Genomic DNA, 15662 nt, shown 5'->3' with positions numbered 1-15662 from the left:
AAATCGCCACAAATGCGTAAGTCCCCATTCGCTTTCTTTACTGGTACAACTGGTGATGCCCACTCGCTGTGCTCTACCTTTGAGATGACACCTTGTTCCACCAGCAGGCTTAGTTCAGCTTCCACACCTGCTCGGAGTGCGAAAGGTACCGTCCGAGCTTTGAAGAACCTAGGCTGGGCATTGGGTTTCAGCCTGAGTCTCACACAGTCATGCTTTATTTTTCCCAAATGGTTATCAAAGACTTCTGGGAATCGCTGTTTCAGGGACTTCACCCATCCCTTTTCATCCCCTGATGGGATGGTCACGGTGTTGCAGGGGTTAATGGCAATGTCTGGCATGCCAAAGTGAGCAATCCAGTCTCTCCCAAAAAGAGGGGGTCCCCCATGTTCTAGGATATACAATGGCATTCTCTTTGTCTGACCCTTGTAGGATACCTGTACTTTCACGTACCCCAGTGGGTGGAGTATCTGCTTTGAGTATGTCTGCAGTTTGATTGGTGTTGGACGGACAGTTGTTCGGATCAGAAGTTTTCTCCATTGTTTCTGGGTGATAACTGAAACTGCTGCTCCTGTGTCTACATCCATCTTGAGTTTCTTTCCTTCCACTGTTACCTCTACAGTCATTTCTGAGGGTGCTGAATGCATAAGATGTATGTCTAATCTGTGGAGCACTTCCTCATCCTCTGATTCCGATGAAGACAGATATCTTCCCACCATATATGCCTTTGTCCTGGTGTTCAGAGGTTGTTTGTTTTGCACTTTCTTACTACGGCAGACTCGTTTCAGATGGCCTGCCTTACCACAATTATGACAGAGCTGTTCCTTAAACCGGCAGACTTTGTGATCATGGTCTGTATTCCCACAACGGTAGCAAGCTGACGTCCCGGTTAGTGAGGTTCTATATTTACCGTTAGCTGCAGTTTGCTTGACTGCTGTTCTGAAAACTTCCTCTTTAACCTCTCCCCTTCTACTCTGGGGGTTCAATGCCTCTGTATCTTTCACAGCAATTTCCATCACTGAAGCTATCTCAATTGCCTTTGTAAGGGTAAGGTCTTTCTCTGTTAACAGTCTCTTTTGGCTAGACTCTCTATTCAGTCCCATGACAAACTTATCCCTCAGTGCAGTTGGTAAGTACTCCCCAAAAGAACAGGTTGAGGCTAGTCTGCGAAGGGCGAGCACATAAGCCTTAATATCTTCACCTGGCTGCTGCTGCCGCTGATAGAACCGGAATCTCTCTGCAATCTCTAGTGGTTTAGGCTGGAAGTGATTCCCTAACAGTGTCAGGAGCTCTGCCAATGTCTTAGTTGCTGGTTTTTCAGGGAAAAGGAGATCCCTAAGAGTGTCATATGTCCTAGCACCAACCACTGTCAGAAATACTGCTACTTGCCTGTCGCCTGGGATGGCATTTGCACAGAAATATTGTTCTAGTCTTTCAATCAGGGGCGTAACTACAGGGGTTGCAGGGGTTGCAATCGCTACCGGGCCCCATGCTCCAGGGGGCCCGGTAGCAAACCAGTGGGTGAACTTCCAGGATTGCAAGGGTCACACTTGCGACCGGACCTTGGCATTGCACCACTGTGGGGAGGCCCCAAGATTGCAGGAAGGGGGCCCACAAGATTGCAGGAAGGGGGCCCACTGCAGAACTTGTGAAAGAATCCTGCTGTGGGACCGTAATAAAAGGCCATGCAACGAGTGCAAAGAGCCCCAGGATTAGTGGGAAGAGCCCTGGGCTTGAAGGTAAGGGCCCTGGCCAGGGGTCTGAGGGGCCCTTCATGGTTTCTTGCATCAGGGCCCTGAAGGTTCTAGTTACGCCTCTGCTTTCAATCCAGGAAATCCACGTTGTCTGTTCTCCATCAAATTCACTTAATGTCCCGATCAATGACATTTTCCTGCTGGGCTCTGTGGGTGTTTGTATTCCTGACAATCCAGAGTTTTTTTTCTTCCTTTCCTTTCTCACACGGATAGTAACCTTGTACATCCCATCCTCGTCGCCACTGTTATTTTCTCCGTGTTGTGAGAGACACAGGACTCTGGTCTGGAACAACGGATGTTTATTCAGGACTCTCTGTACAGCATTACAGGACAGCTCTGCATATCAATACATCTCTACATGTGTCTAAAGATGGCCACTCTGCCCCTTGACCCTTGTCATCACTCCTGGGTGGAGCCAGCCTTAAAGTGACAGTACATGTGAAACCCTTCAGGTATAACAACCTGTTACTGCCTGAGTGTCTGGGAGTACCTGTTACTGCCTGAGTGTCTGGGAGTGCCTGTTACTGCCTGAGTGTCTGGGAGTGCCTGTTACTGCCTGAGTGTCTGGGAGTACCTGTTACTGCCTGAGTGTCTGGGAGTACCTGTTACTGCCTGAGTGTCTGGGAGTACCTGTTACTGCCTGAGTGTCTGGGAGTACCTGTTACTGCCTGAGTGTCTGGGAGTACCTGTTACTGCCTGAGTGACTGACCGGGCTGTGAGATTGTGAGTGTTGTGCAACTGAGTGTCAGTTGAGGGTAGCGGAGTACCAGAGGGTGAGAAGGTAGAGTTAGGAAGCCAGGAAATAGCCACATAGGATAGACTTAAATCACTGAATCCCCATTAGATAGATTAGTAGGTACAATGCCCGGCGGGTGTGGAGATGCGATTCGGTGTACATCTTGTGGTATGTATACGTTCCTCGATCATGAGATCGAGGGCGAATACAAATGCACAAAGTGTAAGCACGTCGTTTCCCTGGAAGCTCAGGTCCTGAATCTAGGGAAGCAGCTGGCAACACTGAGACGTATGTCCATACTGAAGGAGAGCTGGGATCGTACCCGCCAGGTGCAGGCAGGGGTCTGCACAGAGGTGGGCGGAATGACGGAGGTGCAGGCAGCAGAGTAGACATGTGACAGTTAGGAAGGGTAGAGGGCAAAAAGGCAAGGAGGCTGATCCTGGGCTTGAGCACCCCAATAGATACGCCCTGTTGTGTGATGTTGGGGAAACCAGTCAGGGACCAGCATTGCTGGAGCAGAGTGACGCCCCTAGCTGCCAGGGGAAGAACTCCTCCAGTGAGGCTGGGAGAAAGGGAAAGGAAAGACAGTTGCTGGTGGTAGGGGACTCAATTATTAGAAGGACAGACAGTGTAATCTGTGACAAAGACCGTGTGTGCCGAACAGTCTGTTGTTTGCGGGGCGCTCGGGTTCGGCACATTGAGGATCGGGTGGACAGATTATTGGGTGGGGCTGGGGAAGACCCAGCTGTCATGGTACACGTGGGTACCAATGACATAGGCAGAGGAAGATGGAGAGTCCTAAACAATTTCAGGGACTTAGGCACTAAGTTGAGGAGAAGGACCTCCAAGGTAGTATTTTCCGAAATACTACCTGTACCTCGAGCCACACCAGAGAGGCAGCGGGAGATTAGGGAAGTTAACGAGTGGCTGAGGAGCAGGTGTGGTAAGGAGGGTTTCGGGTTCCTGGAGAACTGGGCCGACTTCTCAGTCTGCCACCGGCTCTTTGGTAGGGACGGATTGCACCTAAATGGGGAGGGTGCAGCCGTACTGGGTGAGAGGATGGCCAAAAAGTTAGAGGGGCTTTTAAACTAGGGAATGGGGGGGAGGGTACAGATGTAGAATTAGCCAGTGGAAAGCAAGTTTCAGAGGGCAGAAATGGGGGCATTAGCGGTTGGGTGATCAGAGCTCCTATACCCAGGGTGGGTATGGGGAAAAATCAAGTGAGCAGCCTAAAAACATCAAATGAGGATAAATGTAACCGGTCAAAATTAAGAGGTTTGTATACCAATGCCAGAAGCCTGGCCAACAAGATGGGAGAGCTGGAGCTGCTGATGTTTGAGGAGGACTTCGATTTTGTGGGGATAACTGAGACTTGGTTTGACAGCTCTCATGATTGGATGGCGACCATTCAGGGGTATTCCCTTTATCGCAGAGATAGAGAGGGTAAAAAAGGGGGAGGGGTATGTCTGTATATTAAGAACAGTGTACAGGTAAATATGAGGGATGATATTAATAATGAAGCTAAGGACGAGGCAGAATCCCTATGGGTAGAGCTTCAAAGGGAAGGAACGGTGGGGAAGGTAATATTGGGCGTATGCTATAGGCCCCCCAACCAGAGGGAGGAGGGGGAGGCGGACCTCATTTTACAGATAGGATTGGCAGCAAGGACGGGAAATGTCATTATAATGGGGGACTTTAATTATCCAGATATAGACTGGGCAGAAGGAACCGCACACTCAGCCAAGGCTAGGCAGTTCCTAAATGTTTTGCAGGACAATTTCATGGGTCAGATGGTGAATGCACCGACGAGAAAAAATGCGGTACTTGACCTACTGATTACCAACAATACAGACCTGCTCACGGATATAGAAATACGGGAGAACTTAGGAAACAGTGACCATAGGTCAATAAGTTTCAGTATTAATTAGTTATAGGAAGCAGAGGGGTAATATAAGGATGCTGAATTTCAAAAGAGCCAATTTCCCAAAACTGCGCTCGCTGCTAGAAAATATCAATTGGGATGGAACCCTGGGAACAAAGAACACGGAGGAAAAATGGGAGTGCTTCAAGAGCATACTTAACAAGGGGATTGACCAGTGCATTCCAAAGGGAAATAAATTTAAAAGAGCAAAATTAAACCCTGGGTGGCTAAACTCCAACATAAAAATGCATATTAGTGCTAAAGAAAAGGCCTTCAAAAAATACAAGACTGAGTGGTCATTGGCAGCATTTAAGCATTACAAAGAGTGTAATAAGAAATGTAAAGACAAAATCAGGGCGGCTAAAATAGAACACGAGAGACATAAAGCGGAGAAGAGTAAAAAGAACCCCAAGAAGTTCTTTAAGTATATAAACAGTAAGAAAGCGAGGCCAGATCACATTGGCCCCATAAAAGATGATAAAGGAAATATGGCCACTGAGGACAGAGAAAAGGTGGAAGTGTTAAATCATTTCTTCTCTTCAGTCTTCACAAAAGAATCGGGGGGCTACACGAATCTAGCTTGTAAGGCCAAACTAAACACACCACAGGAAGTGCCGCCATGGCTAACAGAAGATAGACTTAGAACTAAACTAGAGAAACTTAACATAAATAAATCACCGGGACCGAATGGCTTGCACCCGAGGGTTCTTAAAGAGCTCAGCCAGGTGATTGCCAGACCATTATTCTTGATCTTTAAGGATAGTTTACAGACGGGTATGGTGCCAGCTGATTGGAAAAAAGCCAACGTGGTACCAATATTTAAAAAGGGGCCAAGATATATCCCGGGGAACTATAGGCCGGTCAGCCTAACATCTGTAGTCTGCAAGATGTTGGAGGGGATGTTAAGGGACCACATACAAGACTTTAGTAATGAAAACAGTATTATTAGTAGTAATCAGCATGGATTCATGAAAAATCGTTCTTGCCAAACCAATCTATTAACCTTCTACGACGAAGTGAGCTGCCACCTAGATAAAGGTAAGCCTGTGGATGTGGTGTATCTGGACTTTGCAAAGGCCTTTGACACCGTTCCCCACAAACGCTTACTGTACAAACTAAGGAAGGTAGGTATGGACCATAAGGTGAGTACCTAGATAGAGAACTGGCTCCAGGGGAGAGTCCAGAGGGTGATGATTAATGGGGAGTATTCGGATTGGGCGGGTGTGGAAAGTGGGGTCCCCCAGGGTTCGGTCCTGGGATCAATCCTGTTTAATTTATTCATAAATGATCTAGAGGAGGGGGATATCTAGTACAATCTCAGTATTTGCAGATGACACTAAACTAGGCATGCCATTATCTTCTATGCAGGATGTAGAAACCTTACAAACGGACCTGAACAAAATAACGGGGTGGGCAACTACATGGCAGATGAGGTTTAATGTTGAAAAATGTAAAGTAATGCACTTGGGGGCCAAAAACCAGAAAGCAAGCTACTCACTAGGGGGGGAACCTCTGGGTGAGTCTAGGATGGAAAAGGACTTGGGGGTACTGGTAGACAACAGGCTTGGCAGTGGCATGCAATGCCAAGCCGCTGCAAGTAAAGCCAACAGAATACTGGGATGTATAAAAAAGGGGATTCACTCCAGAAATAAAGAGATTATTCTTCCACTCTACAAGACCCTGGTCCGGCCACATCTGGAGTATGCTGTCCAGTTCTGGGCACCGGTCCTCAGGAAGGATGTGCTGGAACTGGAAAGAGTCCAGAGAAGGGCAACAAAAATAATTAGGGGAATGGAGGACATCAGCTATGAGGAGAGGCTACAAGCACTGAACCTGTTCTCTCTGGAGAAGAGAAGATTGAGGGGGGATATGATATCAATATACAAATACTGTACTGGTGACCCTAGCATAAGGAACAAACTTTTCAGAGTAAGGGAATACAATAAGACACGTGGCCACTCACTAAAACTAGAGAAAAGGCGGTTTAACCTTAAAATGCGTAAGGGGTTCTTCACTGTGAGAGCAGTAAGGATGTGGAATTCTCTTCCACAAGCAGTCGTATCAGCAGGGAGCATTGATAGTTTCAAAAAACTATTAGATGGGCACCTTAGAGACCACAACATACAGGGGTATACAATGTATGGTTAAAAGCAAACACACACACACACATCATAGGTTGAACTGGATGGACTGTTGTCTTTTTTCAACCTCACTAACTATGTAACTATGTAAGGATCAAAGCTGAAAGGGATTCCGTCCAGACTGACCTCGCCGGTCTTGGTACGCCGATCGGGTATGGCTGGTCGCCGATGCTCCTTGGGGACTTCCTCTCAGGGAGGATCTGCAGTCTCAAGGACCGATCTTCCATCCTGCTTCACAGTGTCTGGCTTTGACGACTTGGCTGTTAAACACCAGGTGCTGAAGGATGGAGGTTTATCTGAGTCGGTGGTTCCTACGCGTTGAAAGCTAGGAAATCTACTTCTAGGAAGATCTACCATCATACGTGGAAGACGTACATTGTGTGGTGTGAGTCTCTTGGGCTTTATCCTCCCTCCTTCTCAGTGGCTCAGATCTTAACCTTCCTTCAACGGGGGGTTGAACATAAATTGGCCTTGAATACCATCAAGGGCCAGGTATCGGTTTTGGCAGTCTTTTTCGAACGACATTTGGCCTTGCACTCCCTGGTGCGTACCTTTCTTCAGGGTGTTCCTGCAATACAATGGCAATGGAGCCCTTCAATGCGGGCTCCATTGCCACCCTGGGATCTTAATGTGGTGATTTCCGCTCTACAGAAGCCTCCCTTTGAAAATATTTTGGAGGTTTCCCTGCTTGCGCTGCCCCAGAAGGTGACTTTTTTTTTTTTTGTGGCTATCACCTCTGCGCTCAGGGTGTCAGAACTGGCGGCGTTATTCTGTCATTCACCTTATTGGTGATTTACAAGGATAAGGTGGTGCTTCGCCCCTGTCCATCATTCCTTCCTAATGTGGCTCTTAACTGTCATTTGCATGAAGACATTGTGTTGCCTTCCCTGTGTCCCAGGCCAAACATCCGAAGGAAATCCCCTTGCATGCCTTGGATGTGGTCCGGGCAATTAGGGGTGTACCTGGCAGCTACGGAGTCTTTTAGGAAGTCAGACTCTCTATTTTGTGCTCACGGACAGACTTGACTTAAAAAGTTGTCTGCTTCTTCTGCAACCATTTCCAGATGGATCAGACAGAGGGTGGTTCAGACCTATTGCATCAGGGGTCAGGTTCCTCCTTTCCCTGTCAAGGAGCACTCTATTAGGGCACTTGGTGTCTCCTGGGCTTCCTTTTATCAAGCTTCAGTAACGCAGGTTTGTCAAGGAGCACTCTATTAGGGCACTTAGTGTCTCCTGGGCTTCCTTTTATCAAGCTTCAGTGACGCAGGTTTGTAAGGCAGCCACCTGGTCGTCGGTGCACGCTTTTATAAAAATTTTATAAAGTGGATGTGTTGGCATCTGCGGATGCTTTTTTTGCTGCAAGGTTTTGCTGGCTGCTGTTTAGGCAGAGATGTATAGTAACGAAGTAGAACTACTTCACTACTGTACTTAAGTACCGAAATGCGGTATCTGTACTTTCCTAGAGTATAATTTTTTTCTCCTACTTCTACTTTTACTTCACTACATTTTTTCGATGATTTCGATACTTCTACTCAAGTATTTTTTTTTTGTGCTGCATAGTTACTCGTTACTATTATAAAAATTACCACTGCCAGAACAGTAGATGGCAGGTTGCATAAAGCTCAAAAAAATGTGTATAATGTCATTTGTAAATCAGCGCATACGAAAATAAAGGCTGTGTATAATAAAAGCTGCTATACCAAATCTTTCTAATAAAAAGAAAATATGAAACAAACAAATAAATTGTGCTACAGCGCTTAAAGTGCATCAAGAAACTACTAACAAACACAACTTGGCTGTGCGAATAAAGTGCCTGTGCAATCGATATAATATCATTGTTGCCCCCAGTGCCCTGCCCACACTCCACACAGTATCAAAAATAAAGTGACATGAATGTGCTAAAGCCTAAATGCAGTGAAAATAATTATTCCCACAATGTAACAGTAAATTCAATTCATATAAAATATGACAATAAATCACAATAAAATAAGTTATGAAATAAGTTAGGTCAGGTGCGTGCAACAAGTTGAAGTGTGTAAACCTATCTATAACGAAAAGTCCATAAATTAATTCCAGTGTGCAAATCTAAAGTGTCACTTCACTTGTTAGATGCTTCCACCTCCTTCAGTGCTCGAGTGACCGACCAACACACTTAATGGTGGTGGCACTGGTGGATAGCGTCTGGGTGGCACTGTGGCACTGACTGCACTGGTTCAAAAAGCCATATATATTTAATTATTTCAATTCTCAATCTCATAGGTCCTCTCCTCACAAAATATTAATAACTTAAGATTAGGTGATGAACTTCTTGGCGGCCCTGGCAGGATGACGGGGACACCCGCCACTTCTGGAGCCGAGCCGCTGTGATTCCCCAACATGTGACAAAGTGACAGCCAGGAGATCTAGTGGCTAGTAGTGCTCAACAATACCGCTTTTATATATAAAAATGAAATAAAATATACTGACTCACAATTTAGTAGTAGTAGTAGTAGTAGTAGTAGTAGGTAGCGTGTAGCAGTGGGCAGCACAACTCAATTCAATCAATCCCACAGCCTCGCTCGCGCCGCGGCCCGCGGAATCACTGTCATGATCATCAAGTTAAGACCGCACTGGAGGAGCCGTGCTGCCGTCTTCCCGCTCGAGGTCTCCGCCTCTAAACGTGTTGTGTGTCACTCAGACTCCACCCCTTAGGGCACTTACTGAGAGGAGTTGTGACACGAGCGGCGGGACTCGGAGCATTTTCTTCGTTATCTCATCTTCTTCTCTATGAGATGAGTGAGGTGGACCGTGGAGAGGGCCTAATCCTTGCCATGGCAAATGTGCCATTTGAGAATCAAATAATCAATATAAAATATTAATATATTATATACACACGGGTCATGGGTGGCTTTTTTGAACCAAGAAGAGTGAGACTGACGGCTATGATGATTATCCGACCATCCATGGTCCATGGACCATAAGTGTTGTGTTGTGGTGGTGCCTGTGCTTCCTGCGGCCTGCCTCTGCCTGTACGGCTGTGGCAGTGGCACTTGACTTGAGCAAAGCAAATGAGCACTACTGGTGTGAAGGACAGGTGGTGGAAGCATGTTCCGACAAGTTCTTATAATGAAAATAATATAGACAGCTTTTTGAACCAGTGCAGTGCCAGTGCTACTAAGGTGAGAGGCAGAGAGAGAGGCTATCCAGTCCACCACTTTACTAGAGCAGATCACAGAAGAAAGGTGGAAGCATCTGACAGCAAGTCAAGCACTTCTTAGATTGCACACTGGAATTCAGTTATGGACTTTTCGTTATAAAGTTTAGTTTACACACTTAAACTTACACCTAACTTATTCACAATCACAACTTATTTTATTGTGGTATTGTCATATATATTTTATATGAATTCTATTTACATTGTGGGAATAATTTGCACTGCATTTAGCACAGACATGTCACTTTATTTTTGATACTGTGGGCGATGATTTTGAATACAAGAAGAATATATATATATATATATATATATATATATATATATATATATATATATATATAATTGCAGGCACTTTATTAGCATTTTTAGCACAGCAACTTTGTTAGTAGTTTTTGATGCATTTTTCACTTTAAGCCTAAGGAATTGTGATTGTCCTTTAGGTTAATCATTTGAATAAATCATTTAAAATAATAAAAAACAATATGATGTTCAAACTTTTGACTTCTTTCTTTAATAACTTCATAACACAGTACTTGTACTTCTACTTTCAGTACTTGAGTAGAATTTTTTTTTCAAAACTACTGGTACTTTTTACTTTTAGTACTTAAGTAGCAAATTTTTTGAAAAAACTACTTGCAATACTTAAGTAAAAAAAATGTTGAATACTTTAGTACTTCTACTTAAGTAACTTTTTTTGCGAGCACTTCCACTTCTACTCAAGTCACTTTTTGATCGAGCACTTGTACTTTTACTCAAGTAGAAATTTCGAGTACTTTATACAAGTCTGTGTTTAGGGGACCTGGTCCTCTTTGAGGTTGTATTGTTTTTTTCAGGTGAGCTCCAGTTTTTTTATGGTTGAGCTCAATGTTATCTGGTTGGCTTTAGTTAGCCTTGGGAATTTCTTTCTGCTTTTTTTCCCACCCCTCACGTTTAACACTGCTTTAGGACGTCCCCGAAGAATCAGAAGATGTGTCTGTCAATGAATGAAAGAGAAAATGGGATTTTGGACTTACTGTAAAATCCATTTCTCTGATGTTCATTGACTGACACAGCACCCACCCCTCTGGAGTTTGCTTTCTTTTGACCTTGCTTGTATCAGAAATGAGTGCCTGTAGCTGAGAGTGGGTGTACACCCCCTGGGACTGCCCATAGGCGTAGCCAGGCTTTTTCCTGCCTAGAGTCCTACTCCTGTAGGGGGGCAGTGTAACCCAATGGTTAAGAAGAATCAGGAGCTGTGTTAGTCAATGAACATCAGAGAAATGGATTTTACGGTAAATCAAAAATCCCATTTTATCTTTCATGAGCGCTATAAATCGGGTTAAGGGCTTTCACAACATGATCGTGAGCTTCCTGTCCAGGCATAAATCCCACCTGCTCTGGGCCAATGAGCTTGGGCATAGATTCTGTCAGTCTATTGGCCAAGATTTTCACCAGTATTTTTATGTCCACATTTAGCATTGAAATTGGCCTATAGCTGGCGCAATCGGTAGGGTTTTTAGCTGGCTTGGAAATAAGGGTGATGTGATAATAGTGAGCCGTGAAGCCATCAGGGCCAGGGCTCTTTCCCAGTTTTAGACTCTTTATTGCCAACATAAGTTCATCAACTGTGATAGGTTTTTCTTAAAATCCAATTTCTGCAAATGTTAAAGTGGGCATACCACTGTCACTTAGATCATTTCTCTAAGCTGCCATCAGTGCTGCGTGTCAAGCCAAGCCCCCTCTGCCTCCACTGTTTACTGTCATTTGAATAACTGAGTAGGGATTAGTTCTGGGTGTTAGCCTTTAATCTCAATTTGGGAAGAAATCCCCTTGATCAGCCTGGGCCCAGGATCCAGTTCTCTCAATGATCTTTTTAAAGGTTAAAGGCTAAGTCCACCTTTTGGGACCATGTTTCTTGTTACACCCATGTTTAAGGTGTAACATGAACGTTAACCTAAAAAAGGTGGAGTTATTGGCACTTGCAGGCAGTTTAGGATTTATGTCCAAATTAGGATAATTTAGGTAAACCCTGCAGTAAAAATGTATTGTATGGGTTAGTTGACAACACACTATTCCCTGTAAAATCTGTAAATTAATAGGTTTGTACCAAGCAATTTCTTGCAATTGTAAATTGACAATGGACTGTGTTTATGTAATACATGTTCACAAAGCAGAACTACACTGCATCTGAGCACCATAAATCAAAAACGCTGTTTGATTCATTTCTAAAATTCAGAGCAAGCTAACCCATCCACCAGTGTCTCCATGCTTTCTTTTTCTGAGAACTCACTTTGATAAACACCCCCTAGCATTTCTGGTTTTGGCTATCTTTAGTAGGGGGAGATGATTCATGTAGCATTTACTTCCTGTAATCTATCAGTCCTTAGCTCAGGCATGCAGGTGTGCTTAGCTGAGAGAGCCCTTCCTGATGACTCCTGGGATGTATGACATAATTTACCTAGGCCTGGAAACCACAAAGTAACCGAAGAAATGTAAAAAAGTAAATACAAAAAAATATCTTCCTATCAATTTACTACTGCTAGCAGTATAATAATTAAAATTAGTTAATGTTGACTGAGACTGAAGTTCTGCATTAATGCTATTTGCCATAATGCATTCACTGGCCTACAAATGTTTTAAACTTTGTCCCTTTTTATCTGTACTGTAATTAGGTAAATTATAATAATAGCACCTGCAATTATTGTTGGTGGAATTGTTTATTTTTACAGAAAGTAGTAATCTAAAAAAATCCAATTTTTTTTTTTTTTTCACAGCCCCTGTTCCACAAGTAGAGGCAAAGACTGTTTTACAGGAAAGTGAAGAGATGCCAGGATTTGGAAAGATCTATCCCACTCAAGTATCTAAGGATGATGACGATGATGATGGAGATGAGGAAGATGATTTGCCAAAAGAATTTATTTCCAGGAGGGAATTGGGGAAAAAGAGAATTTCAAAAGAAGGCAAGTTTTCTTTGTAGATGACCCATAGTCTCCCAAGAATTATGCCCAGTCTCTCATTGTGGTAACATTTGTAGATAGTAGCAATAAATAAAACCTCACAGGGGAGAAATCTATACATACCTTCTAGAAAAATTGTGCCATTCAAGAGTAGTTTTGGAAATGGATGTAGGTTTCTTTATAAGGCCATTAGAAAAATAATAAAATTATATTTGTGGCTTTAAAATAACAATACTGCTGTCAAGTTGAGTTGGAGGGAGTGCTTATATTTCTTCCTCCTGTGGTTATGAGCTGCGCATTTCCATTCCCTAATTATGTAGACTAAAGGTGCAGCACATGTCTCAGCTAGCAAATACAGAACTACAAGGAGTGAGGCTTAGTGCTGACTGGGCTCCAGCATAGCCGGGAAATCTTGCAGTTCTCCTAACAGGAAGCAAGAAAAGCCATTTATGTGCATCTGACTGTGAATTTGTTGTTGGCTGCTTAATTTCCACTGCAGTGGAATGAATTTTGTCACTTAAGGAATAAGGCAAATAGGAGTTCATGGTTCCAAGTATTTTTCTAGCAAAAAAACGAATTATAACATGTATGTGAAAATTTTCAAAATGACCTTGGACTAGTGATTAACACTAATATGTCGTACATGAAAAGTTTGATTGTGAAATAATCGATAACTTCTTTAAAACCTTGTTTATTCCTGGATGTAGAAATGCGCCAGCTTTCTGTGTTCAAGGGTTATGAGCCGGGAGAGCCAAACTGCAGACTGTATGTGAAAAATTTAGCAAAACAAGTCACTGAAAAGGTAATGATCACATGCAGATTGCGGTCTGTGTTTCTGTCATCATGTGCTCCATTTACCTACATATTGCACTTCTTTTCCAACAGGAGCTCAAGTTTATATTTGGGAAATTCATCAACTTTTCATCTGAAACCGAAAAGAATATGTAAGTTGCAGTTACTAGATTTGATATGACAAAGTAGTAAATGCCTTGTGGCCTACTTAACAGTACACATCCAGATTTTGAGTATTTTGTCATTCTGGCCTTTTTTATGGTACCAGTGGGTAATGACACCTTCAAGTGGTCAGAGGCTTTGGTTAACCGTATGAGCAGGTCTTCCATGTCAAATGAGCAGAAGACCAGCCTTCTTTAGCGTGTGCTGCTGTCAGCAACAGAAACGCATCAATTGAACCAAAGCACTAAACCTGTGAAGTCAGTGTTCAACTTGTTTACATAGACCGAGCCCTGTCCTGTACTTCTCGTTGTCGATCCACAGGTGTTGGCAGTCATCCATTGGCCAGCACCCTTTGATTGGCTTGTGCTGTGTCTAATCACAGCACAGCCAGGTCCCTGGAGGCTCACATGTACCCACGCCCCCTACCCGGAAGTCCCGGATCGCATACTAGGTACAAAATTACGAGGTTTGTATACCAATGCCAGAAGCCTGGCCAACAAGATGGGAGAGCTGGAGCTGCTGATGTTTGAGGAGGACTTAGATTTTGTGGGGATAACAGAGACTTGGTTCGACAACTCTCATGATTGGATGGCGACCATTCAGGGGTATTCCCTTTATCGCAGAGCTAGAGAGGGTAAAAAGGGGAGGGGTATTTCTGTATATTAAGAACATTGTACAGGTAAATATGAGGGATGATATTAATAATGGAGCTATGGACAGGCAAAATCCCTATGGGTAGAACTTAAAAGGGAAGGCACTATAGGGAAGGTAATATTTGGGCGTATGCTATAGGCCCCCCAACCAGAGGGAGGAGGGGGAGGCAGACCTTCTTTTACAGATAGGATTGGCAGCAAGGATGGGAAATGTCATTATAATGGGGGACTTTAATTATCCAGATATAGACTGGGCAGAAGGAAACGTGCGCATTCAGCCAAGGCTCTGCAGTTCCTAAATGTTTTGCAGGACAATTTTATGGGTCAGATGGTGAACGCACCGACAAGAAACAATGCGGTACTTGATCTAAATACTTGTAGAAATACGGGGCAACTTAGGAAACAGTGACCATAGGTCAATTAGTTTCAGTATTAATTATAGTAATAGGAAACACAAGAGTAATATAAGGACACTGAATTTCAAAAGAGCCAATTTCCCAAAACTGCGCTTTTTGCTAGAAAATATCAAATGGGATAGAACCCTGGGAACAAAGAACACGGAGGAAAAATGGGAGTGCTTCAAGAGCATACTAAACAAAGGGATTGGCCAGTGCATTCCAAAGGGAAATACATTTAAAAGAGCAAAACTAAACCCTGGGTGGCTAAACTCAAACCTAAAAATGCATATTAATACTAAAGAAAGGGCCTTCAAAAAATACAAGGCTGAGGGGTCATTGGCAGCATTCAAGCATTACAAAGAGTGTACTAAGAAATGTAAAGGTGAAATCAAGGCGGCTAAAATATAACACGAGAGACATATAGCGGAAGAGAGTAAAAAGAACCCCAAGAAATTCTTTAAGTATATAAACAGTAAGAAAGCGAGGCCAGAACACATTGGCGCCCCATAAAAGACAAAGGAAATCTGGCCACAGAGGACAGAGAGAAGGCGAAAGTGTTAAATAATTTCTTCTCTTCAGTCTTCACATAAGAATTAAGGGGCTACACTAACCCAGCTTGTAATGCTAAACTAAATAATACACCTCAGGAAGTACCGCCATGGCTAACAGAAGATAGACTTAGAACTAAACTAGAAAAACTTAACATAAATCACCGGGACCGGATGGCTTGCACCCGAGGGTTCTTAAAGAGCTCAGCCAGGTGATTGCCAGACCATTATTCCTGATCTTTAAGGATAGTCTACAGACGGGTATGGTGCCAGCTGATTGGAAAAAAGCCAACGTGGTACCAATATTTAGAAAAGGGCTGAGATATATCCCGGGTAACTATAGGCCGGTCAGCCTAACATCAGTAGTCTGCAAGACTTTGGAGGGGAGGTTAAGGGACCACATACAAACAAGACTTTAGTAATGAAAACTGT

General features: G+C 43.7%; 1 protein-coding gene across 1 annotated transcript in view; it reads left to right on the top strand.

Annotated features, from left to right (window-relative positions):
• LOC309543664 (RNA-binding region-containing protein 3-like) overlaps positions 1–15662 on the top strand; it is a 118366-nt gene that overhangs the window by 82050 nt on the left and 20654 nt on the right. The window contains exons 9-11 of the mRNA XM_082276117.1: positions 12495–12680; positions 13385–13479; positions 13563–13621. Coding sequence (XP_082132243.1) covers positions 12495–12680; positions 13385–13479; positions 13563–13621 — 340 coding nt within the window. The remainder of the gene's footprint in view (positions 1–12494; positions 12681–13384; positions 13480–13562; positions 13622–15662) is intronic.

Source organism: Pelophylax lessonae (genome assembly GCF_965119305.1).
Source record: "Pelophylax lessonae genome assembly, contig: HAP1_SCAFFOLD_283, whole genome shotgun sequence".
Classification (NCBI taxonomy): domain Eukaryota; kingdom Metazoa; phylum Chordata; class Amphibia; order Anura; family Ranidae; genus Pelophylax; species Pelophylax lessonae.
Note: the sequence above shows the minus strand (reverse complement) of the source record. Positions and strands in the feature narration are given on the sequence as shown.